General features: G+C 41.5%; 1 protein-coding gene and 1 long non-coding RNA gene across 8 annotated transcripts in view; one reads left to right on the plus strand and one right to left on the minus strand.

The window, feature by feature from the left end:
* The window catches only part of NCOA7 (nuclear receptor coactivator 7), a 99,198-nt gene that overhangs the window by 69,932 nt on the left and 2,593 nt on the right, over positions 1-26,673 (plus strand). For 4 of the 7 annotated variants that reach the window (XM_075498681.1, XM_075498678.1, XM_075498680.1 and 1 more), the window contains exons 6-15: positions 798-899; positions 1,959-2,084; positions 4,392-4,576; positions 5,993-7,059; positions 8,539-8,707; positions 20,223-20,370; positions 23,954-24,079; positions 24,540-24,692; positions 25,237-25,332; positions 26,000-26,073. In XM_075498681.1, the coding sequence (XP_075354796.1) occupies positions 798-899; positions 1,959-2,084; positions 4,392-4,576; positions 5,993-7,059; positions 8,539-8,707; positions 20,223-20,370; positions 23,954-24,079; positions 24,540-24,692; positions 25,237-25,332; positions 26,000-26,073 (2,246 nt within the window). Of the gene's footprint in view, positions 1-797; positions 900-1,958; positions 2,085-4,391; positions 4,577-5,992; positions 7,060-8,538; positions 8,708-20,222; positions 20,371-21,706; positions 21,949-23,953; positions 24,080-24,539; positions 24,693-25,236; positions 25,333-25,999; positions 26,074-26,673 lie in introns of those variants that run through there. The other 3 variants (XM_075498683.1, XM_075498682.1, XM_075498684.1) reach the window with 3 other exon arrangements.
* On the minus strand, positions 10,780-20,227 carry LOC142408322 (uncharacterized). Its single transcript, XR_012775248.1, has 3 exons — positions 20,074-20,227; positions 14,748-14,836; positions 10,780-12,358 (listed from the first exon to the last, which is right to left on the minus strand). It is a non-coding gene; the product is annotated as an uncharacterized LOC142408322 (long non-coding RNA).

The following is a 26,673-nucleotide window of genomic DNA, read 5'->3' on the forward strand; positions in this document are numbered from 1 at the left end:
GGAAAATGGTTTTGTTTTTCTGAACATTTTTAGTTTAAAACTGAACTATGACTATTTTTTAAACTTTAGAAGTATCTTTCTTTGCTCTGACACTTGCAACAAATGACTGTGTTTTTTATTTGGGGTGGAGGTCCAAAGCTGTACTGCAATTTTAGTACTGCTGTACTAAAAATCTGGGATGTTCACTGTGAGGGAATGTGAAAATTCAAACAAAGCATTATATTTTCATATACACTTGTATTAGTAAGGGGTGTTTTTCTTTTAAATGTAGTACATGATGCTAAAATGCTGGTTCATATAAAGAATTTTTTCTTAAATTGGAGATGCAAGTATATTTTTGGAAACAGACAACCTATAGCAAAGTGCTGTAAACTTCTAGCACTAAAAATCCCCCATCTTCAGCAATAGCCTTCTCTTTGGACCAGAGTTTGCTGTTACAAGTTAATAACTGTTAATAGTCGTTTTACGGTTACTTGTTTTATAGTTGTGATGGTTGCAAGCCAGCCTGGGATTGTAACTTTGGGGGAAAAAAGGAGGTTCTCATTCTGTGGAAGATGTTCTATTTTCTTGCCTGTGCTGCAAAACCAAATGTAGAGCTAGATCCTGTAATTAATTAGACCTGCATGTGCCCTGCCATCCCCACCTGTGAAGGACTGTAGAATAAGTAGTTGTTAAGGAATGCATTGTAATCACGAGTGATCAATATTGGGTTGTCTTTCTAGTAGAACATAGTATTTATAGTGAATAACTTTTTGAAGCTTGTGTCTTACTGTTTTGACATATGTGTTTATATTTAGATTCTCTTTGTGCCAGAAACAAGTGCTGCGAGGCTGCCTTCTTTCAGTCCTGGTGCTCCTGTTTCTCCTTCATCATCAGATGCCGAATATGATAAACTCCCTGTAAGTCAAACATTGGTTCTGTGGTCTTAAACTCACAAAATAATTTCTGATTCTGAAGTTGAGATTCAAGGCTGTGTAAATAGCAGTTTTTTGAGGTTACAGTTCAGATCTTGCGTGTAGTGTATTGAGTAACACTAATTTTAATTTGCTGTACTACAAAATTTACCATCTCTTTAAAATATTCCAAATTAAGGGAATTCTGTCTGAGCATAGAAACCCAGTACAAGTTCAGTTGGGCCCAGAGTCTATCAAAGCAATTGAAAATGGTGTAGTGTGTAGTTTTTAAAGAATAGAAAGTTAAATATGAAGAATTATTTAATGTTTCACCCTGGGGATTTCTATGCTGCTCTGCAGTCCAGAGCCTTGATCTTGCATTGGGATCCTTGAGCATGGAGGCTGTTAAGTTTAGTCTGAGCAGTCAGTTTCTTTCTAGTTAAGCATATTATGGTGGTACCCAAATACAGACTTGTCTTACGTAGACAAGACTGCTGGATTTAATCTTTGTGAAAGGCCTTGGCATAGCTAATCTTTCATTTTCCTTAGAAGGGTGATTGGCTATGATGATTTTAGATAGTAGTTTTGGGGAGTTTAGCTGTCCACCTGCTGATGTTAAAGCAATTAGATATTTCAAATCCATAACTAATGAAAAGGAAAGTGGAGAGAAGCCTGGAGTGAATAACTGTGTTTAACCTTAGTCTTACGCCTCTGTGCCACCTCCATGGGGAACCACACCAGTGCATTCTGTGCATGGTGGTGAGGTGGCACGACTGGCCCTCTCTTAATGAGAGTACCTCATTGAAATTTGGTGAGCTGACTTGCCTTGGCATTTTTTAATTTCTTGCCTGTTATTTGTGTGGAGGTTTTTTGTAATGTTACGAGGCTTTTCTTCCATACAGGATACTGCGGGAAGTGTGCATACATACATACATACGTGACTACCACTTGTCTTCCTTAAGCAAAAGGAAAATAGTTGGTTGAACCTGGCCTTTTAGTTGCCTAAAATCTAAAAGTATATGATTCTGGTCCTGTTGCTCTGCACTGAACTCTTTCTGTTTTAAGGATGCTGATATGGCAAGAAAGGCCTTCAAACCAGTTGAGAGAGTCCTGTCCTCTACGTCAGAAGAGGATGAGCCTGTGGTTGTCAAATTTTTAAAAATGAATTGTCGTTACTTCACAGATGGTAAGGTAGGTGGAACCTGGCTTTTGGGCATTGTTTGAGATTCTTTAAAAGCAAAATCTGTTTGGATAAGTGAGAGATGAATACTGGGGGAGTCAAATGTGCTCCATGTGTGTAAAGAATGTAAATGTTATGGTGGCTTTATCTATCACTTCTGTGTTTATTGGTACCGTGGTAATATGCTGTATCATTTTGTTCTTTCCATTGTTTAATCGGTTATGATAATTGCTTTCTGAAAGAATAGCTCTTCTACCCATCTTCATTCCCTCACCATGTCTTACCAGAATTATCTGTTTAAGACTGTATTGCTAGATCCACAGAGAAGACTGCACTTTAGAGTTATGACATGTCAGGATTAGTTGTCCAGTTCCATCAAATTGTGCAACAGCTTTATAAAATGAGCACATGCCTATCTATTTCATTTATGACTTTAAGCTAAATTTTAACTGTTTCCAGAGCAGTGTTTCCAAATATGTCCATATTGCTTCTGCATTTGCTAATGAGTGTCATGCAAACCCTAATAAAAAGATAAATATTGCATGATACAACCTTTTCTTTATTTTTCTTGCAAGCGTTCTTGTAACATATGTGTTCCTACTGGGACTTCCACCCTAAATTTTACAGCAGCTGTTTTCGAAGCAAAGGAAAAAAGCTTGGGCAGTATTTTAACCCTCTTTTCTTCTCAGGGTTGCAAGACGCTGTCGTCTTGAACTGTCTACTTTGATACATTACTCTTGTTGACTCTGGTTTCAGTTAGGTGTCTGCATGTTTGGGTTTTCAAGTTCTCTGGAATTTATAACACTGGAGATGCTAACCATTGTAGTTTAAACATTTTTCTCTTAATCCTGACTTTTGTAAGATGGATGTGTTTGCACCTACAGTTGTTGGCTTCTTTTCACATCGAGTGGATGTAGACTGTATTTAACAACTCTGCAATTTTTCAGTCTGCTATTTTGTAGAAAGTAATAGAGGGCTACTTGGTGTCTCGCATATAAATTAGGGCAGTACTGTCGCTTTGTTAGGTGATGCTTGCTAGGTGCAGAGGATACAGATTGCCAATTTTATGGCTGCAGGACTGAAAAAGTAATTTGCAGTCAGAACAATCAAAAGTGGGACAGCTTCTTTGCCAGTGTAGCTAAAATCCCTTGTTGCCTTGCTTCCTGCAGTGGCTGGGTAGGAAGTACAGCCTACTGATGTTATTGCTCTTCTGGCTAAATAGTTACATACCTGTGGGAGAAGCCTCTGCACTTGATTTTGATTCTTTCATCCAAACAGAAAGCAGGCACGTGTATGTGAGTCATACAGGCAAAGCAAATGGGAAACACATGCAGACTTTGCTTTACAAAGGAGCAGGCACACATGTACTCACTTGCCAGTGCCAAGCCACCAGCTTAGCATCTCCCAGATTTGAAAAAAAAACAAACCAAGCTTGTGGTCATTTACCTGCCTTTGTTAGCCTTACTTGGCTTGCCTTGCAGGTGACCTTGCATAATTAATAGTATCTACAGTGTAGGTCATTCCTGTTGATCTGTGGCTCCTATTTCTCAGATGTCATGATTTACGCACATCTTCTGAGTTGGTCTGGTGAATTTTGTAGCTCATCTGGAAGAGAGGGTGCAGGAGCAAGACATTAGAAATCTCCTTTTTAAACCTTGAAAAATGGTCAGTCACCATAGGCTGAATGCTGAATAATGGTTGATGCAGCCTCTTATCAAATCCCTGCCTAGAGCATGTTTTGAAGAATTAAATGTGTCTTCTACAGCTGTGCAAAATATGCTTGGATCAGTAGTAGAAGCTGCTTCTAGATCAGGGAGAAACTGTTTTGTGTCAGGTCCCTATATAGAGAAGCTTTTTGCATGTACCTCTGAGAGAGTAGATCAAGGGGAACTGTAATGTAGCTTAGCAGAGTAACCTTGACATTTTCATGAGTAAGACTGCCTTCAGGCATACTGGTGGCTGCATCTAGAATAAAATGGTACTACTTTTTTTTAAATCCACTAACCTATTTTGTCTGAGATTGCTAATCAATCTGCAGTTTTAGCTTGTAGCTGCCAGCACTGACAGTTGAATAGTTTAGATGTTTTTCCTTATCAGCCAGGAACTTGGGTGTCACTAAGCAATCTTTTCCTTTACTCTCCTTACAATGTCTGACTTGATGCAATTGGGAACCAAAATATTTTGTTAGCAAACATTGCATGACGGGGTATAAAGAGGCAGGAGAGAGGGTTTTCTTTTTAGGATAGTAGCCTAAAATCCAATACCAAATGATAAGTGAATTACATGTGCTGTGCTGACTCTTCCTTCTCCTATTTTAGGGCGTAGTTGGAGGAGTCATGATAGTAACTCCAAACAACATCATGTTTGACCCACATAAGTCTGATCCTCTGGTAATTGAGAATGGCTGTGAAGAATATGGGCTCATCTGCCCCATGGAGGAGGTTGTCTCAATAGCTCTCTACAATGACATCTCTCACATGAAGATTAAAGATGCATTGCCATCGTAAGGAGTGTTCTTCTCTGAACTTACGTTTACAGATTTTCAGTAAGGGTCATGGAAAAGTGGAGGGGAAGAGTTTTAATGCAGCAGAATAAAACAAATCAAGGAAGGAAAGTGCCAGCAAAGGAGTCATTCACTTGTATTGTTCTTCTACTGTTCTTCCGTTTTCTTTTTAGAACACTTCAGTGGCAGTAAAGAGAAATGGGTCATGAATATGAGAACCAAAGTGCAAAGGAGACCAGTATAAAAGCATTGGTGACATGCCGTGGTTGGGCTCTTGCACTGACCCATCTCTGGGGTTATTTCAGTGGAAGTGAAGAAGGTTAGATTTGGACCATTTGTTGTGTTACCAGGACTGTTCTGAGAGGAGTATTTAAAACTTTTGAAGATAACGGCACCTTAACTGCCATCTTCAGTACTTACAGAAATGCCAGTCTGTGAAATACTTCCACTTCAGAACAAGAAATACATTGATAGTTTGCATTTGTAATACATAATAGACTTTCTGGGGTGGGCTACTTTAATTTATGTGTAGCCGAGGCACTGCTTATGTATTTGTTCTAAGCAAGGTTTTGTCCTTATAGGCAGCACCTGTTTGAGTGAAATACATCTACTTCCACCCATTTTCTCATTTCAAGAAAAACTTTCCAGATATTTGTGTTATGCTCATTACTAGAGTGTCTAGTAACTTCTTAGTAACTTTGAAGTGATGAGAATCTTGTATTCTCATTCACCTCAGACTTTTTAGCAGTAAAGAAGAGCTCAAGTTGTTTGCCATTAAGTTTTTAAGAATTTTCCATTTTGAAATGTTTTATGATTGTCCTGCTTGAAAAAGAAATCTTTGGGGAAGTCTGCATTCGAACAGTACATTTGAGTAATGGAGAAAAATAAAAGGGAAAAAACCCAACTCTGTTGCCAGTTACTGTTTTGCAGTAAACGTGTTCAAACAGGGTACGGCTTATCTCCAATTTGCTTTCTTCTCAGAAATACATTTGTACTGTCTAGGGAAGCATGGATGGTTGTAGAGGTTGACTCATCGTCAGGTGTGGGAAATAACAATGTTAAAATGATATGAATGAAGTTCCAGCAGCTAAATACATGTCCTGTGGTTTTTTTGGTTACTGAACTTCTGATAACTTGCGCATTCTTATTACATGTGTACCATTTCTTCACCCATGTGGCATATTCTGCCAAGTGGTTTACTCATTTTATTTCGGTATTATCCTTTCCGCATTTTTCTTCATTTTCTTTAAAGTCACTTATTCCCACTGATGTATGTTTATTTTGGAGAAAGTAATTTTTTGTTGAGTTTCAGAGCTTAAGTTTGGTATATTATTTATTTTTTCTTTTCCGTTTTTTTTTTTTCTGTTTCCATTTTGCTTTTAACATCCTATGTACATCCATCATTTTCCCTAACAGTGACATACCAAAGGATCTTTGTCCTCTGTACAGGCCAGGAGAATGGGAAGACCTATCCTCTGAGAAAGATATCAATCCTTTCAGCAAATTCAAATCCCTTAGCAAGGAAAAGAGGCAGCAGAATGGGGATCCATCCGTTGCTCTGGGTGCCAAACATATAAAGCCTTCAGATAAGGAAAAGTCTGCTGATTTTGAAGTTCTTCAGTCATCTGAGAGTACAGGCTCAATCACGTCGAAGTCACTGGAGTTTCCGAACAACATCACTGCCACTGAACATTTGGAAAAGTTTGCTGCGGATCCGTGTGCCAAGGAGCCTTCTGGGGAAAAAAATGCTTCAGATGTCAAAACCAAAGAAAAATCCCTTTTGGGAGAAGGAGAGGATGACTTCATTGAGCTCGAAAAGATGTCATCTCGTATGGATAGAGGGTTGGACAGGAAAATCTCAGTAATGGAAGGCTTGCTGGCTGACCCCAGGGAGTTGGGGAGAACTAAGCAGCAGGTAACCAAACCCACTACAGAAGTCCAGGAGCACTTGGCAGTTGATTCCTTGGAAAAAAAGGACAGTGTTGAACCTAAAGCTGATTTAGACTTAGAGCTGTGTGAAAAGCAAGATGTTATTCCAGAAGTAAACAAATGTGTCAGTTCCCCGACAGGTAAGGTGGAGACTGCATTGGACACTAAGAAAGAGCTAGAGAAAGATAAACTTATTGAATTTTACCTCAATAAAGATGGGAATGAGTCTCAGTCATCTGAAGACTTACACAAGGCTGAAATCCAGAAAGGTGAAAACAATAAAGCAATTGGCATAGACCTTACACTTAGCTGTTCAAAGTCCCACGCTAATGAAGTCCATACAGTTAAAAGTATGGAGCTTGATTCCTGCTGTGTTGAAAGGAAAGCACCTTCATTAGAAATCAGCTCAGCAGCAGCAGAGGAAAAGGATCTGAAAGAGTCTCTGGACTCTTCATTAGTACCAGCTATAGACAAGACCTGTCAAGAAACACAGTTAGACAATCAATCAGAAATCAGACTGTGGCTGCTGCAGAAAATTCAAGTGCCAATTGAAGGTAGGTCTCTGGTTATCCTTGTTTCCTCTGAGACTTGGACAGCATTATGACGGTAACCTTTGAATTGATAGCCTTCTGCTCTAAATTTCCTCTTTCTATAATACCTGGTCTTTTTTTTTTCTTTTTTTTACTCTTGTGTATTATATTTTTATATTATCTGCTATATAGAATAAAAAAATACCTTCAAATTCCCTAAGCTTCTAGTCTGATAAGTAGCTTGTGTGCTCTTTCCATATTCAGTTATCACTGTTTACATAATCTTCACCTCTGTTTACTGGCTTTAAGAAGGACAGTGAAATGTCATCCAGTTGCGGTATTGGCAGGGTCACTTCATGGCCTAGGAATTGTCACTCTGTATTGGTAACTTCTGTTGCTTCAGTGAAGTCTGTCAGTGAGTGTATTTCTGATAGTATCCAAAGTAGTAGTGCATTGCTGTAAAGGGCGGTACCAAAGTATTAACACTGTTTGCATCTGTCTAGTGTCTTTCATGCTATGGAAACCCTTAAAGAAGTGATAAATAGGAATATGTGTAGAGTCTTACTGACTGATCATTTTGTCCTGATTGGTCATTGGGTTATTACAAATAAAATTCAGGCTGTTACTGGAAAACATATAACAAAATGAAATCTCAGTTTAGATAGTGTGTACACCTATTACTATTTCTACTACAGCCCGATTCCTCTAAGCACTAGTCCATCCTCGAGCGCTGCTGCTCCTCTCTCGGTAGTTTAATGAACCAGTGGACATACCCTTGATTCATATCAGGTGGTGGGGGATGATTAGAGTGGAAGTCTTTATTTTAAAAACAGTTGTTCTTAAAATGATTTTTCCTTTCTTTTAGAAGGGTTTATATCTCGCTAGTTGTATTTGGTGGCTGTTCTCATTGGGAGAGGGAAAAAAAAAAGGCTGTGTGTGTACTCTTAAAAGGAATGAGGCAACTTCAGTGCAATTAATAAGCATTTTTTTTGTCACACTAGCAATTTAATGAACTTAAACTGCTCTTATGCTTGACCCCGTCTTGTGCAGACAAAAGATGTTTGTACGCCTGTCTGACCATCAGAGTTGAGGAACTGTTTGGGCTTTGTGTGTGTGTGCGTGCGCAGGGTTACCCTTTGACTGGATGGGTTTCCTGGACCCAGTCAAACACTGTCCCCCTTTACTTGCCTGCTTCATGTTGCAGTTCGCACCCAGCCTGGTCATCTTACTGGTTTTTTTCACAAGACTATTCTGTATGTAGCTGTACAGCTGAGGGGGATACAGGCTGTGATGAAATGGGAATAAATGGCCACAGTTTAGGATGAACAAGGATTTATTAAACCAGTTTTGCTATTGAATGACATGTCAGCTTTAATTCTGTATGTGGTGCGGTGCCTCTTAGTATTCCTTTGCACCAGATCATTAATCTTTGTGACAATGTTTTATCAGCTGCAGTATTTGTATTTTCCTGTAAGCAGCCCACTTCTTTTATCTCTCATTCAGATATGCTTCCTTCGAAAGAGGAGAAGAGCAAGACTCCTCCAATGTTTCTGTGCATTAAAGTAGGCAAGCCTATGAGAAAGTCCTTTGCGTCTCAGAGCTCCACCATGTCTCAACAGTACAGTAAAAAGATAAAGCAACCAGAGTACTGGTTTGCTGTTCCTCGGGAAAGGTAAGCTGCAGTGCATAGCACGAAAACATGTTTGTCTCCTATTTTTTCAAATGTGTGGTGCTTTCTAGAGTTGAATCTGACTTTCCCTACGTGGTCCAAGGTGTGAAATGCAGCAAGGATGCTGAGATGAGGAGAGGGATGCCCTCATTCCATTGCACGCCAGAGAGATAAAGCAGTGTTTGTTGCTGGTCTAATATGGCTCCCAGTGGGAAGGAAGGAGGGATCCAGATGCCACTTGGAAAAGAGGGGATATACATGCAGCTACCGTGATAAAAGCACTGGGGGATGATCTGGGTTTCGGCCGTAGCCTGGGGAGTGAGGGAAAGGGGAAAAGGGGAGCAGTGGCAAGAGAGGCAAGGAATGCACTAAGGTGCCAGTGCTAAAAAATAGGTATTTCACATGAGCAAAGGGCATGATGTGGAAAAGGGAGACACTCCTAACCGAACGGCTGTGGCTACTTCTGCCTTCAGGCCCATAAAAAAAGTCCCTTCCTTCACGATAAAATCCATTTAAATGTTTTATGTGCCTGTAGGTGTGTATGTATGCATAAATAGTACTATAGCAAAAAAAAAAAAAAAAGTGAAGCCCTGTGATTTTCCACATAAATCACCCAAGAATTTTCACTGGCTGTGAGGAATCAAATCCCTGGTCCTCCTCTTGCTAGAAGGCAGCTAGAATAACTCTCTAGTCTGTTGATGGACCAAAATAGGGAAATCAGTGATCACACTTCTGGTGAATTAGATACCAGGAAGGAAGAATCTGAACTTGTGATCAGTCTCAGAGGTGTCTCTTTAAGATGCAGCATGTATGTTGTTTTAAGTGTTTATTTCTTGTATTTTAGAAATGAGTGTTTTGAGCAGACCAGTAGTGTGGAAGTTGCTGACACAGGGGAGGAGGGGGAGAGGTTTAATCCAGCTGGAATGTGGCCATCGGGAGTGTAGCTGAAGATAGCTTTTGGTTTGCTTGCTATCTGCTGAATCCAGTCCTTGGCTCCTCAGGGATTGCAAAAGGGCGGGTTCAGAAAATTCTAGGTTGAAGTGTGAGTAAATACTTCAGGGAATTGGGGTGATGCTGTAATATAACACAAAGCCAGTTATTCCTTTGGGGGTAGTGTATCTAATGTTGAATAAAGCTGCTGAGCTGAACTGAGGTTGTCTCTGTTCGTTGCTCTGTGCAACAGGTAAATCTATTAAGCTTCTTACCACAAACTTGGAAAACAGCTTCTTTACTTGTCATTTTATGAGCAGAAATTTTCTGATTAGTGAGGGGACCTAATCCATATATAAACTGAACTGTTGACAAATGGTTTATACTTAAGTTTTTAGAATGAGGAAAAAGTAATTTCTGCACTGAGCTGTTGCAGCAGCATTTGGCTGTGCTGGCTGACAGGCCAGATCTTTGCTGTCAGGACTGCTGTTCAGATCTTGATCAAAATTAGTGGTGAATGTAGTATAAGATTGGGTCATTTTGGTGCTATTCATGCATGCCTGTTTTAACACCACAGAGGTGCATAAAAGATCATGTAGAACTTGGGGCAAAAATTAAATGCAAGACCCACTCCTTCGTATTAATGCAAGACCTGTCTTTGCCTAACAAGTCAGTGAGTGTCTTCTTCAAACTCTCTGATGCCTTCCCAAAGCAAAATGTATTGCTTCCTACCCGCTGGTGATGTTATTGCACCAGTATTGTATCAGTGTTGTTACTGTTGTTAGTTATCAGTGTTGCATCTTGAGTGCCATGGACAGTAGGTCATTTGGGGTAGCTTTGCAATGTATTTTTGATACAATATATCAAAATAATTTACTAAGTTTAAAAACATTTGGAATGCAATTTATATTCATGTATGAAAATATCAATAATATCACTCTCATCTCATTGGCCATAAAGCAGCATAAATAAAAGACTTTCTGTCCAGTGCAGTCACAGTAGCTTGTTGTCATGGTTTAACCCCAGCCAGCAAGTAAGCCCCACACAGCCACTCGCTCATTCCCCCCCCGGTGGGATGAGGGAGAGAATCGGAAGAGGAAAAGTGAGAAACTCGTGGGTGAGATAAAGACAGTTTAATAGGGAAAGCAAAAGCCGCACACACAAGCAAAGCAAAACAAGGACTTCATTCACTCCTTCCCACGGGCAGGCAGGCATTCAGCCATCTCCAGGAAAGCAGGGCTCCATCACACATAACGGTGACTTGGGAAGACAAACGCCATCACTCTGAACGTCCCCTCCTTCCTCCTTCTTCCCCAGCTTTATATGCTGCGCATGACATCATATGGTATGGAATAGCCCTTTGGTCAGTTGGGGTCAGCTGTCATGGCTGTGTCCCCTCCCAACTCCTTGTGCACCCCCAGCCTACTCACTGGTGGGATGGGGTGAGAAGCAGAAAAGGCTTTGGCTCTGTGTAAGCACTGCTCAGCAGTAACTAAAACATCCCTGTATTATCAACACTGTTTCCAGCAGAAATCCAAAACATAGCCCCATACTAGCTACTGTGAAGAAAATTAGCCCTATCCCAGCAAAAACCAGCACATTTTTCACCCCTTATTCCATACCTTTTACGTCATGCTCCGGTACCAATACAACCTCAGTAACCACCACCACCCTTCCCATCCTTTGATATAATACAAAGATATCGTTCCCTTAGTCTATGGACCACCCCTATAAAATGTCTGTAAAATGTCCACAAATGTCCACAAAATGTCCACTGAGTTCATTTAGTCCATGACTTTGGGCTCCATCTGTTATGGTGGTCACTCAGGACAGGAGAGGTGGTGTGCTGTGTGGAGTTACTGGGCACCAAAACCAGCTCAGGTCAGGTCACTGCTGCACTTGCACTGCTTCTTGTAAGGCTTCTCCTCCATTGGTTCAGGTGCTTCCTGCTATAGTAATTCCTATAACATGCAACTCAGATCATGGGTTACAACAATTTAAAGGTATTTGCATTACAATCTCCACCCCTGGTTCCTTTGGACCAGACCATTGGGTTTAACATTGCAATGAACTCCTCCCCTTGCCGCTGCTCTGGCTTGGACTTATCCACAAGCTACAGTTCCTTAAGGTTGTACCTGCTCCAAGTGGAGCCTTATCTATGAGCCACAGTCTCTCCAGGGGTACACCTGCTGCGGCATAGATTTATCCACAGCCACAGTCACATTGAGGTGCACCTGTCCCAGCGTGGCCTTCTCCATAGGCTACAATGCCTTCAGAGATATACCTGCTCCAGCATGGCCTTACCTGCAGCCACAGTCCCTTCAGAAGTAAACCTGCTCCAACATGGCCTTACCCATGGCAGCAGTCCCTCCAGGGGTGTACCTGCTCTGTCATGGGCTTACCCATGGCTACATGCTTTGAGGTGCTCCAGCATGACCTCATGCACAGCCACAGATGCTTCAAGGTGTACCTGCTGCAGCATGGACTTATCCTTGGGCTGCAATACCTTCAGAGGTATACCTGCTGCAGCACGGACATAACCACGGCCACAGCTGCTTCGAAATATACCTGCTGTGATGTGGACTTCATGGCCACAGATGCTTTGGCGTGTCCTGCTCCCATGAGGACTCATCCACAGGTCACAGTCCCTTCAACTCGAGTTCACACTGGAGTTCCAGTCTGTCCAGTATAGCAGCATAGAAACAGCAGCGATGTCCTGGCCATCTGCCAGCCCAGACACGTTGCCATTGCTGTTATCAAATGTTCCCAGGCACAGCAGAGTAAGATGATAAGCAGTACAACAGGCAGCGAAAGCAAAAAGCAGCCACTAACGAGCACTAGACTCTAATACACAGTAAGACAAGCAAGCCTCGTGGCAAGCACAGGAGCCTGCTGATTAATAGCTACACAGCAATAACAGCTATAAATTCAATCTAGCACATTCCAGTCAAACCTGTTGTTATCTCGAACCCTTTGAGCCCCACGTTAGGTGCCAAAAAGGACTGTTGTGGTTTAACCCCAGCTGGCAACTAAGCCCCACACAGCTGCTCACTCACTCCACCCCTGGTGGAATCGGAAGAGGAAAAGTGAGAAAACTTGTGGGTGAGATAAAGACAGTTTAATAGGGAAAGCAAAAGCCACACACATGAGCAAAGCAAAATAAGGACTCCATTCACTCCCTCCCATCAGCAGGCAGGTGTTCAGCCATCTCCAGGAAAGCAGGGCTCCATCATACATAACGGTGACTTGGGAAGACAAACACCATCACGCTGAATGTCCCCCCCTTCCTCCTTCTTCCCCCAGCTTTATATGCTGAGTATGGCATCATATGGTGTGGAATGTCCCTTTGGTCAGTTGGGGTCAGCTGTCCCAGCTGTGTCCCCTCCCAGCTTCTTGTGCCCCCCCAGCCTACTCGCTGGTGGGGTGGGGTGAGAAGCAGAAAAGGCCTTGGCTCTGTGTAAGCACTGCTTAGTAATAAGGAAAATATCCTTGTGTTACCAACACTCTTTCCAGCAGAAATCCAAAACATAGCCCCATACTAGCTACTGTGAAGAAAATTAGCTCTATCCCAGCAAAAACCAGCACACTTGTGCAGTATCTTAATGTTACATAGTAATTAAAAAAACAAACAAACAAAAAAAACCAAACAAAAAACCCAACCAAAACCAAACCAAACCTGGATTGAGTTTGTGAAGAAATTGGTGTGCAATTTCTTCACAAATACACAGTCTATAATCACTGTGTATGTTAAATCTTCCTCTGATTTGCATTTAATTACATTTTTCCATGGTCTCTTAGTGTCTGCTGTTAAAACAGCTTTTGTCATCAGTTGTGAAAATGGCTCCATTTTCAGCCTTGGCCCCCTAGCCTGCTGCTCCCAGCAGAGCTGCTCATCCATCTCCAGACTGCTGCTGCTTTCCTGGCCTTGGCAGGCTGCGGGAAAGCTGCACTGGAGGGGAGACGTACTTATCTTTTAAAATTTTTAACTTTTTTTTTTTAATGGAAGCCTCTGGAAACCTTATTAATACAGAGAGAAGACTGTTAGGCTGATATTCTTTATAAAGGCTGTCAGTAAATCTTAAGTCATTTGCCTTTTGCAGCTGTTGTAGGTTTTCTCTCTTCCTATGTGGCCTCCTGGGAGCCAAGAGTGTCCTGGCGTGACTAACTCACCCCGTGACCCGCACAGCGCGGCTTGAGTTAATCAGTGACTACAGAGCTGCTTTGCACTGCCCACTTGATCACAGTGGTGCTTACCTTGACACGTAACAGGGGAGATGGACATCTCGAGTTGCCTCATATACACATAACTACAGATTACTCAGTCTAGGGCAGCTCCTTGTTGGGTTCAGCTGAGCAGAGAGGCACCCATGTTTTTGGACACTAATAGATTGATTATTTTGCTGAGAAGTCTTGCAATGGGTATCACTTACAGTACTAGAGGGTAAGTCTTTGCGTGCTCTTACTACATGGATTTATGTTTAAATGATATGTAGATTTTCCACCCTAGTGGATTTTGAATAGTAGTAGGTCAGTAATTATGTTACAGATTTCCTCAAGGTCTTGCAGAGGAAGATGCCTTGCACTGGGACAGAGATAGTAATGCAGAATTTCTTTGTTTATAAACATGTGTCCTAACAAATAATTTCCTCATTTTAGCATTGATTAGTTCCTCAGTCAAGAAGTAAATCTCATGGATCATCTATAATATAAATTTGGCAGACAGGTTTGGTAGATGAACATATAATTTGCGTTGATGTTGATGTAAAAGACTTTTCACTGAGATCATGCTGCTGAGAGGGCATCCGCTTTTTTGGAAGTTTCTTTTTTGAGAGCAGGCAGATTTTCAAGGAGGAACAGTAACAGGGGTTGAGCCTTGCTTCTCTTTTTCAGTCTTAGCATGCTGCTCCATTGATTTTTTTTGGTTTGGTTTGGGGAGTTGGGTGAGTTTTGATTTGGTTTTTGTTACTGTTTCTGTGGGGTTTCCTTTTGTAGGGCAAGATGTTGCTTGATTGTGACTCTTGTTAGTATGTAGTGTGTAACACCCTGTAGTTAGTACCGTTGAAGCTGAGATCTGGAAGAACTTGCAGCACAACTAGCTGGAGTCAATACCTACCTGATGTTTCCATGCACTTATGCAGGGCTTTGCATAAAGGGATGATGATTAAGATGGTCCTGATGCTGAAGGATCACTCTTCCCTGCTCCTGTTAATGGAGTGGAATAGGTAGCATAGAGCTTAGATTTAGTCTCCTTTTGAATTAGCCTTCTACAAATAGAGTATTCCTAGACTCCTGATAAGTAAGATATCAAACTATACAGATGAAACCTATGAAAAACTGTTTGTATGTATAGCTTAATATGTTATAATGAGGGTTTATATAACTTTATATAAGCTGGTATAAGCATATGAGGGCTTACAATACCTTAACCTCATAAGATTCATGAAGGATCATCATCTAGTCAGGCATGTTTATAACAAAGTCGTAGGACTCCTCTGAATTAGTTCCTGTTTCTAGGCCAGGAGCTGTGATTGGACTTCAAGCCTTTGTACACGTATCACAGGATGCACAAACCCTCTCCCACTACCCAAACACAAATACTGGGAAGTAGCCCCCCCCCCCCCCCGTGACTGACTTGAAGACATTCCTTTATGGAAAACCAGTTTGTCTCTGCCCTCAAAGAAGCCAGATACTGTTGCCATATCAACAGAAATGGTGGTGATGATGTCAGTTTGGGACCTCCTAAATTAAAGTATATCTTTTAGAAGAAAAATAATTTACAGTTCCCCCTCAAGAATCAACTGTAACTTGACAAGTTGTCTGGTGTGTTTTATTGATAATTGCCTTTGCTCTTTTTCAGTGCACTATATACCTACTTTAATTTTCCTGGCTTCCAGTCTCTGGTTGTGGTTGTATCTGTATTACCAGGATTCAGTTCCTCGTAACGTAGGCTATCACAGGGTATCGGTCCTGTAAGCGAAATAACTCTTTTTGCCTCTTGCTGTATGGCAGTTGGTTTTGCATCTCTAAGCTGCAACATTTGAGCACAACTTGGGAATGGTGCACCAGAGATGGGCAGAATATTCCAGCGGTGGTTACCAAAGTGTCAAACACCAAACGAAACACAATCTCATTCCTTCCACTGAACGTTACTTTCTTGAAACATTCAGGGATCGCACCAAGTATTGTCATCAGTGTGCTGGTGCAGAGCTCTTGCTCCAAAATTCAGAGCCATTATCCCAGGTCTCTAGGGTCCTTCTGCCAAGGGTAAAGTACCACTCTGCAAGCACAGCCGCTGCTCACTGTTCTTCAGTGTGTGGTCCTCTGTTCAGATGCATTCATACACACAGCTGTTTGTGCCCAGTTTACTAAGCAATGCAGTGGCATAAATACTCCACGTAGCTTTTGTCTTACACTGATTTTATCACTTTGCTGTCATGATCTTTATATCATGTTTTGTACTCCAAAACTAGTTTTTTACTGAATTTATATCCTTCACTATAAACTTCTCTTTTTACATTTGTTTTGTGCCCTCTGTGTGTGTGTTACTATGAACATATCTGTAAGCATATTCACTTTTAATCTGGCTACTGCTGGGTGGGGGGGCTCCATCTTTAATCAGTGTTCCATCTTTCATTTTCCATCTGTGTCTCCTAGGTTGTTGAAAAAAAAAATAATCCTGTTATTATCTTTTCCTTTTGCATAATTTCTTTCTGGAGTGGTTAACTTCAGGTTTCTGAAGTTGTTCGTTTCCAAGTATTTTATGTTTTATTGATGTTTCTCTGTTAGGGCATGACACACTCATAAGCATGTGATCACCAAAACAACTATTGAGTTCTAGGATAAATTTCCTCGCAGCTGTCAAGTTGGCTGCAAGAGTGTTCCTCAAGCAGTGGTTTTTCAATTTAAAAATTTTCTCCAATTTTTTCAATTTGGTAGCTTGGAAATACCACCATAGCATAATGTTATAATTTTATTAACAGAGAAGGGATGCTCTGCATCCCCTTTCAGAATGACCTCACTTCTACAGTCACCAGTTTCTCATTTTATGCTACTGCTTCTTAAGTCTGGAGTGTCTGGATTTATTTAGCATCTGTCCATGGTAGAGGAAAACTTAGTTATAGACTACTTAAATAAACTGAGCATATACAGGTCTGTGGGGCCTGACAGGAAATTTTATGAGTGTACTGAGGAAGTTAGTTATCTTATTGCAAGGCTGCTTTCTATCATCCTTTGAAAGGTTATGATCATTGGGAGAGGTCCTTAATAATTGGAAAAACAAATACTGCAACCATCTTCAGAAAAATTGAGGAGGATCTGTGGGAGCCCAGGGCAGTCAGCTTCACCTCAGTCCCTGGGAAGATTATGAAGCATGTCCTTCCGGATGCTGTTTCCAAGGACATGGAGAGCAAGAAGCGATCAGGAGCAGCTATCGTAGATTTACCAAGGGCAAATTGTTTTTCTACCAACCAGATAACTTTTCTGAGATGGCTAGGTCTGTGAATAAGGGGAGAGGAAGGGATTGTTTTTTTACCATGACCTTATTTCATTTACCATGACCAGGCTTTCAACACAATCTCCCATAGCATCCTTATAGCCAAATTGGAGAGATGTGACCTGGACAGGTAGACTACCAGGTGGGTGAAAAACTGACTGGACCATTGGGCTCAAAGTGTTGATAGCTAGTCTGAGTGGCAGCCAGGAGCAAGTGGCATTCCTTGGGGACCAATACTGTTCAATGCCTTCATCAGCGACATGGACATTGGGACAGAATACACCTTTGTCATTTTGGGGGATGATGCCAAATTTGGGGAGTGTTCATACATTGGAGGGCAGGGCTGCTGTTCAGAGGGACCTCAACGCAGAGGAATGGGTTGACAGAAACGTCAGGAAGTTCAGAAAAGGCAAAGGCAAAGTTGTACACCTGGGGTGGAGTGGCCCCTGCAGTGGTACAGTCTGGGGATGGGTGGCCTGGGGGAGCAGCTCTGCAGAAAAGGAGCTGGGGAAGTTGAGAGCAAACTCAACATAAGTCAGTGGTGTGTCTTTGCAGTAACGAAGTCTTCACTTCTTGCTGGCCTGTGTAAGGAGGAGCATAGCCAACAGCTTGGGTGGTGGTTATTCCCCCCTTCCTTTTGGACACATGGTTAAAAAAAGAGGGGGACAGGGGAAGAAAGGGGGGGGGGTAAAAGTAGGATGGTGCCAGACCCTTCTCAGATCACTTGCTGCATGCATCAGAGGAAATTGTGATTAGGTAGAAGAAAAAAAAAATGAGACTGGTTATACATGGAACAGGTTGCACGGAGAGGTTGTGGAATCTGTGTTGGAGATTTTCACAACTGCAAATGGACAAGACTGCAATCTCCTCTAACTTGGAAGCTAGCTCTGCTATAAACAGAAGTTGGCCTAGATCATCTCGAGATGCCTTACAACCTAAATGTGTTTTGCAATTCTGAGGTGAGAGTATGCTGCTCTCCTCCACCCACCTGCATGAACCTGCTTTCAAACTGATCTTAACCAGACAGCAGCAACCACTAGTTTTATTGTTCTTTCATAGGGATTTGTAGCAATTAAGTAGTTAGCTTTCCAGATTAGGACTACATAAAATACACAACGCTCAAATTAAATGTTACTCTCAGTTAAAACTCATATTAGTTAGCAAAGAGATGATTGTACTGCTCTTTCTGAAGCCTTTGTGAGCAAGTGAAGGGGAACGGGGCATGCTGAGTGGCACCTATAGATGTTGGAAAACTTCTGCAGTTAGAAGAAAAGGTCTTGACTAAAATGAAATGATAAGGCTTTTAGAAGTGCCTTCTATAGTTCACTGTTTTTACATCTATGCAAGCTTTTAAGCAATCACATGGCTTCTCGCAAAGAAGAACCCTTGAAAATGGGAGTGTGACCCTCTTTTAGCCTTTTCCAGGTAATTATTGGCAAGAACTATCCCAAATACTGATTGTTTGCACAGTACTACCTTGATCTCTTTTGTGTGTGTGTTGCTGCAGAGGAATGAACAGCAGATAAAATTTTTACTTTGATATCAGCATTAGCTACCTTACTTGTTCTTGACGAAGGGAGGCTGCTGATGCCTCAGGAACTAGTGTTGGGTGTTCACAAATTTAGGACAATTGTACTAAAACTGTATTTGGTTGTATATATTAAAAATGTTTCACAGGTACAATTCTTATTTGATAACAAAAAATTAAACTCCGCTAGAACATCTGTTAGCCATGCACCACTGAAGTGTTTGTGAATGTGCAAAGGAGAAGAGAAAAAACTGATGACAATGCTAATTTGTTCCTTTTTCATGGTTAAGAGGACATTTCCACGATGAAGCAAAGTCAATCCTTTTATTCTTGTTGACAGTAGTGGAAATTGGATCCAAATTGGCCAAAGTGGGTCAAGCCCCTTCAAATATCTCACTTTGACCGTGAATTAGTGTAGCTATCATGAGTGGGCAACAATTTCAGGTCTGTCAGTTTATTCAGTTAGAAATTACATCAGACTCTAGCCCTCATTGGTAGAAGTGTAGAACAAAAAATGTGGAACTGATTGAAAAAATCTCTGGAATTATACTGGTGACCCTGAACAGAATCCAACAGTGCTGAAATGGTGTTTTAAGATTATTTGTGCATATATATATATATGTATATATATATAAAAATGCAAGCAACTTGAAATAATAGGGGGAAAATGTCTAAATTTCTCTAAGATTTTTCTTGGTTTGTATTGATCAGGGAATTCCCAGACAAAACTTTCTGGTGAATAACTGGGAGAAGATCTGGTGTCATAAGTACTTACTACCTTTCTATCTGTCCTTTTTAATTAGGGTTTGATTTTTTGCTGGCAATTCAACTTCTTGTACAGTAGATCCACTATTGTATTCCTGTTTGAAATTATATGTCTTCATTTTAACTTTAATATACTACTACTAATATAAATTCCTTCTTTAGAAATTGTTTCACTGTTTGTTATGGATGTTGTCAAAGAACATCTCTTTAAAGACAGTGATTGAGAGCTGACTACATTTATGGAAGTGCATACACTACTGGTACTATATCATTAACAAAGCTGTCAGTAACTGCTTATTTTCATTATGCTAACAGAATGAAGAATTGTTTTGTGGTTAGTCTCCATAACTTTTAGAGGGCAGCTAGAAATGTGGTGTAGACTTTATTGGTGATATCTTATGACTTGGTTTATGCAGGAGGTCAAACTAAATACTTAAAGTGAGTTTTTTTTAATGGACTTAACTTTTGTGAGCGTGAGCTAATACCAAACAATTTGTTGTCTTAATATGAGTTCTGTGGGACTGGACAAGCCACTTAGTTTTTCCATGTTGCTTTGGCTATGTGTATAGCAAAGGGAGGAAGAAAAATATTGTGGGGACGGAAAGCAGAGAAACATTGAAATGCTTCAGGCTGCCAGGTGGAAGGAGCTATTACCTTGTGTGGTACGTGAGGGTGGAAGTACACGGGTGTCCTGTTTGTACGGTTGTCCCTTCTTTGTCAGTGGGCAAAACCTCAGTACTACATGACAGCGCTGTGTTCATGGACCACTGCACAACGGTTGTCGTCTCCTCTTCTGTTTACAGGGTGGATCACTTGTACACGTTTTTTGTTCAGTGGTCACCAGAAATATATGGGAAAGATGCGAAAGAGCAAGGTTTTGTCGTGGTAGAAAAGGAGGAGCTTGACATGATAGACAACTTCTTCAGTGAGCCCACTACTAAAAGCTGGGAGGTGAGTGCTTTCTACTGTTGTATGAAGCATGTGCATATCAAGTGTGCATCCCCTGTTAAGAATCTCAGCAGTTCCTCTTTTGATGATTTTTATGGTGTTTCTTTATAATGCTTGCTGCTTCATATATAAGTCTTATCAAGGCTTGTATCTGTCTCATGAATGTACTCATATTCCTTCAGTCCTCCTTTCTTCTCTCCCTAGAAAGAGCAGGCAAACAACTGGGAGCTCTGTGGTGTGCAGCTAGCAGAAGTTGTGTAGATATTTTGGTTATGTGATGTTAGCCTTTTGCAAAACTATACAGGTGTATGTAGTCCGCGTTGCTAAATTCATGTTGTATTTATATGCTACAAATAAACCTCCAAAATGTATATGTACACATAAACACCAACAGAGACTCCTGTGTGCTGGTTGAAATGGATTGGTATGTGGTGATGTGCCCTACCCTTGCTTCTCAGGTGCACGCAGCAAAACTGTTTGAATTATTGGTTGTAAGATGGATAGGTTTTTGACTGGGACTTTGGCTTTTTCATATGGGGGCTTTTGCAATCTGTTTTAACTACTTGGCATGCCTGTGTTTGTTATCTGTCTGTCTTTTGTGCATTCAAAGCCTAGTTTCTAAGGGAAGTAAGCTCGCATGCATTTTTTAATGGTATTTCTGAATGCTGAAGCGCTTGCTGTGCTAAAGATATGGGTTAAATTAAAAAACAGATAGATTCCTAAGTGGGAAGTATCTCGATGGTTATTTAAAAAGTGATCTGATTTTTTGTCTTCAAGATAAACTTGCTTTTAAAATTCTACTGCTGTCTTTTTTTATTTTTATTTTTTTAAGCATTTTTATGTTCAAAGTATGTTGTCCTGTTCAAAAGCAGAGCTTGGGAGTGGGGCTTGTCATTTGAAATGTAGCAACGTCACCTCTAATCCCAAATAGCTTTTATTTTTACAGTTTTGTAGTTTCTTAATGTTGGTGCTTTGTGAACTGCAAGATGGAAAAAAAAAAAAAGTCTGCATTCCTGGTTTTGCTCAGAGCTGAGCGCAGTCATATATTGCACTAGATTTCACTGTTCGGTTGTTATTTGCATGCCATTTTCATAAAACCAAAATGAAGGAGGAGGGCCAGTGATCCGAAGAACAGGGGTGGGAGAGATCTGGCCACACTGGGAGCTTTTCTCTCATTGTTTTATTTAAATATGTATTGGGAGAAGAATTAGCTGGAAACAGCTTCTTAAAGGTGTGTCTCTCTTATTTGTAATATATTCAAGCTTTAAAAATTTAAAGTAGGTCTGCCAGGAAGTCTCTACTGAAAGTCCAAATTTGGGCATGATTACTGTGAAAGTTTCACTCTCCCTTGCGGGGAAACAGAAAGTGTGATTATAGAGAAGCATATAAGCAATTTTATCACAGCGTGCCACGGGCAGTAGCTGTCTGTCATGCTTGTGGGCAAGAGCTCTTGCCACTACAGTAGGGAAGTGTAGCAGATACTGCAAAATAAACTGGTAGATGATGAAAGGGAAGCAAATGCCTTTGAATATTCGAATTTTTTACTGTGCCAGACCTGACCAGGAGGAACCTTTTGTGGAGGTATGTTGGACTGTGTCCCTGTTTGAACAGCATGGATCTGATACAGCACTTCTGTCCTAGTAAAAAATGTGCTCCATATTCAGATGAATTTTAACAGGGTGTTTCACCCTAGGTAGCTTACTTTCTCAGTCCCATAAAATCTTTAAAAGATTTTGTAGATCTGGTTTCTGTAGTGGTTGATTGTTTTAATCTGTTTCTGCTTTTGTGTGGTCTGTAAATATCTGATCTTGCAGATCCCTTTTTTTTCAATAGTTGACTCCAAACTTCATTCAAATGTGCGCTTCAGTTCTAGACTGAACAGGTATCTATGCAGTGAAGAGGAGGGCTTGTCTGTCTTTGGAGTTGATTTGCAATTTACAACTGTGTTAATAGATTTTCTGTGGTTGCCTGTGTCTGTGAGTTTGGTTGCATTTTGCTACAGATACCTCTGTTGCTGGTTGATTTACTGTGATACTTCCCCTCTCTCCTGGGGTGAGACTATTCCTAGACAACAGTCTTCGAAAGAAGAGTTGAGTACTTTCGATATAAGATGAAAAAGGTGTTCATTAAAAAAATTTAAAAAAAGTAAAATAAAATAAAGGCCTGGGAGATGAGGAGGGAAGGAAAGCCATTCAGGAGGTGGAAAAAGAACAAGGATAAAAGCAGAAAGACCATTGTCCTTTAACAGTTTGTTGGGTTTTTTAAAATTGATCTTAATTTTGCAGTGCAAACCTTTCCTGAAATTGGCCATATGAAAAATTTTCCAGCACAGAATTCCCTCCAGTCTTAGAAGACCCAGGACTAGATCCCACTGAGCTTGGGCTGGAGGGGCAGGATGCAGCTGTAGAGCTCTTCCAGTATCACTGGCCAGAATACCCATACTGCCCAGGGGCGTGTAACAACACTAATTCTGCAGGCTGGATTTTGCCTTGTGGTGGTCCTTCCTATCTTTTCCTAACCCTGCTGTGTCTGTTGGAGCACCAGTGCCCATGTGCCCTGCTCGGGGTGGCTGCCCTGGGTTCAGCTCCCGGCGTCTGCAGGTGAATGCGGGCTGGACGTGAGTGCGTGCAGTGGACGTGTTGCTCATGTCCCACTGGAGATGCTAGGTGTGACTGACAGTATTAGAGCTTTCTCTTACCCATGGTGAACTCCTCACCAGTCCTGGTCTTCATGAAAAGCTCCTTCTCTGTGCTTTGTGGTGTGGTTAAATCTGTACCTGGAGTCAGTCCAGTGGATTTGTTTTCTTGCCTGTGGGGCAGGTGTGTGTAGAACCTCCAGGCACTTCCTTGGCAATTGTCTCAACTGTTGACAGCTTCTGCAAGTTCAAGCAGTGATTGTGAAGGCGTGGAGGAGTTACGCAAAACTTTATCCATGTGTGACGTGAAAGTCGTTTGGAAGCCATATTTGCATACGGTGTGTGGCAGCAACACAGTGTGCTCTGCAGCCACATGTTGAGGTTCCTGCCCCAAGACAAGACCTCTGGCGTGATATGCTTGTGGAAGGAAGGCAGTTTAAGTTTTCCTGTTTGTTTTGTAGTTAGGCCTCCTTGCTTCCCCTTTTCTTTCTCATCAAGCCCTATCTCTGAGCTCTTGATGTTGCTTCCTATTTGCTATGGTGGCACCCAGCCCCAGCTAAAGCCCCGCTGCTGGGCACAGTGTGCCTCGTCTCGCCTCCCGCTGCTGTGTGGAGCCGAGGCTCCAGTCGCTTGCTAAGCGCCCTGAGCTGCAATGAAGGGTTAGCAGCTTTCCAGCTGGGCCAGATGATGCTCCCTGCCAACCAGGAGGCCGAGCACCCCAGCAGCAGCTCGTCAAGAGCCAGGACACCCGGACTGCTGCTGCTGAGGGGCTAGGCAGCGTCCTCCCCTCTGCGGTGAGCTCTGGTGCTTGATACAGCTATCCCATGTGGTGATTTTGCTCCATACAGTGTAACAGCTGAGGAGTACATTGTTTTAAATTAATTTGCTTCAACAGAGGATTGACAGCGTAAGAGCTATGCTTTAGGTTGGACACTTGTTCTCTTGCCTCAGATCATTACTGTAGAAGAAGCAAAACGACGAAAGAGCGTTTGCAGTTACTATGAAGATGATGATGATGATACTTTGCCTGTCTTAAAGCATCACAGTGCCCTCCTGGAGAATATGCACATAGAGCAGGTATGGCTAGAAAAATCTCAAGTTTCCTTGTTAGCTGTGGTGCTGTCTGCCAAGTGCGGGACATTCTGCCTTCTGGAGGCAATGCCAATGCTTTTTAAGAGTATGGAAAGTACTTAGTACATTGGAGTGTCCTTGTGCAAAGCCCTGTTTGCTGCAGTACCTGGAAAGCTTATTTTCATGTTTTGCAACTCTGAGTTGTGATATTGAGGACTGGCAACTCTTTCAGTGCTCTGAGAGGGGGTGCCAGTTTTGAAATCTCTTTCACAGATGTGAATGCAGACAGTTGGGCTCAGAGTACAAGGCCACATGCATGTGGCAGAGATGTTAAGCTGCTGGCATCACCTTCTCCTTTGACGGCTATTTTTTGGCTCAGAAGCGCCTGCAGAAAGGGAATAGTCTGGGGCACCACCTGTGACCCAATCTGTTGAATATGTAACCATTTCCCCCGTTCATTGCCCAGCTTGCCCGGCGCTTGCCCGCACGAGTGCAGGGATATCCGTGGCGGCTTGCGTACAGTACACTGGAGCATGGGACTAGCCTGAAGACTCTGTACCGTAAATCGGCATCTCTCGACAGTCCAGTTCTCCTTGTCATCAAGGATATGGACAACCAGGTAAGGAGTGCTTGTTCTACAGGGGTTGGACTGAAAGGGCAACATTATAAAAAGTGATCATTATGAAGTAGTAGTCATACCGTGAAGTGACATCATACCAAAATAAGACATTGGTGTTTTCTTTTATATTTTCTACTGCTTAAACTAAACTTACAGGCAGGAAAGTACATCAGCACTAATAGAAATACCATCTCCCAGAGCTTCATAATTGCAATGAGTGCTCCTTTTAATAGTGCCCATGGAAGTATCTTCCTTAGGTATCTCAGTTAACAAGCTGTCACAAATAATGCCTCTGTGGAGGTCTTGTACTTCAGTAGCTCCTAGAGTCGGCATTCCTGTTGCCATTGTTGTCATCTGGCTTATAATTTGCAGGATACAAAAGATTTGCAGAGTACTTGCTCATCTGATGTACTTTACTAGCTGGTTCTTCTAATGTGAAACACCAGCTCAGTTGCTCTTTAGACAGTATGTTGAAAAGTTTGGGGTTTTTTCTCTTGAATTTTGCACTGTCCTCAAAAGTAGTTTGATCATTTTATTCTGACAGATATTTGGAGCATATGCTACACATCCCTTCAGGTTTAGTGACCATTACTACGGCACTGGTGAAACATTCCTTTACACATTCAGTCCAAATTTCAAGGTAAGTGGGTGTTCACTTTCTCAGATAAGATTTTTGGGTCCCACTTCTGAAATATTTAAGATATTTTTATGAAGACAGCGTATTTGAGTTTAGAAGATGTGCTGGCTGTCAATGAATGCAGTTAATCACTCATTGTTTCAATGTAATGCTTTAAGCAAAAGTGGCAGGAATTATCTGAAGTGCCGAGAGGACAGTCTGTAAGGGTGAGGAGAGGGTTTTAAGTGGATTGAAGGGGGAAGCAGGGAGGAGTAAGAAGTGGACTGCCAAAGACTCACCTTGGAAGGCAGTGATATCAAGAATAGGGTATAATTTCACACGTGCTTAGGATCACAGTGACAACAAACCAGAGCTAAGAGTGCTACTGAAATACTCCTTAATGTTCATGGCTTATGCATTTTTCAATATTGAACACATTGTTCCTTTTTAACAGAATCCCTGTTGATTTAGAGATGCAAGCAGAATTTTAAAAAGGATTAGGGTGCCTTGTTCATAGTTTTCAATATGTATTGTTCCTTTGCTTTCTACCTATTACCTCTTCCTCCTCCCCCTTCAAGAAAAAAATAAAATACGACCACACCAAAAAATACCTGCTAAGAGTCAGTCCCCAGTAGTTTTAGAGTACACGAATCCTCACAGTCCAAATATATTTGGTTCCCCCCCGCCTCAGGTATTCAAATGGAGTGGAGAGAACACCTACTTCATCAACGGAGACACCAGCTCTCTGGAGCTCGGAGGTGGAGGGTGAGTGATTGTTTGGTTTTCAAATCACGTAGCTAATTTTTTTTTTTTTTTAAATGAGAATAGGGACAATGGTAGTTGCAAGAAAAACTAATCGGTAAAATGGATGAACTTACTTTTAGTAAACTGTTCAGGGCAGATGCCTCAGCAATCTGATTTCTGTTATATTCCCAGAGGAATTTCCATTGCTTAGAGTGACTGATGTTGGGCAATTAATTTTTTTTTTTTTTTTTTGAGATCGGAAAAAGACCAGATGTTTTGGGTAGATACACGTCTCATTGCTGAAGAGGTTTGCCACTGGAAGACAATCTCTAATGGCAGTTTTGCCATCAGCTTCTAAGGTTTCTCACATGGTCCTTATTAAATTGTCATTATTCTGTTGCTACACAGAGCAAGGATACAGACAGTGCTTAATCGGGTCCTAAATTTCAGAGGTCAGTGGGTGTGAAATCAAGGGCTAAGGCTATACAACTAACTAAAGCTGACTGCAAACTGCACCACAGGACATCTGGGCATGGGTTGCATAAGGAGTGTATAAACACCCCTCCTCCTAAACCAGAAGGGGCCATGTTCACATGCAACCAACCAGGGAAGGGACCCTGA

Source organism: Mycteria americana, chromosome 3 (assembly GCF_035582795.1).
Source record: "Mycteria americana isolate JAX WOST 10 ecotype Jacksonville Zoo and Gardens chromosome 3, USCA_MyAme_1.0, whole genome shotgun sequence".
NCBI lineage: Eukaryota > Metazoa > Chordata > Aves > Ciconiiformes > Ciconiidae > Mycteria > Mycteria americana.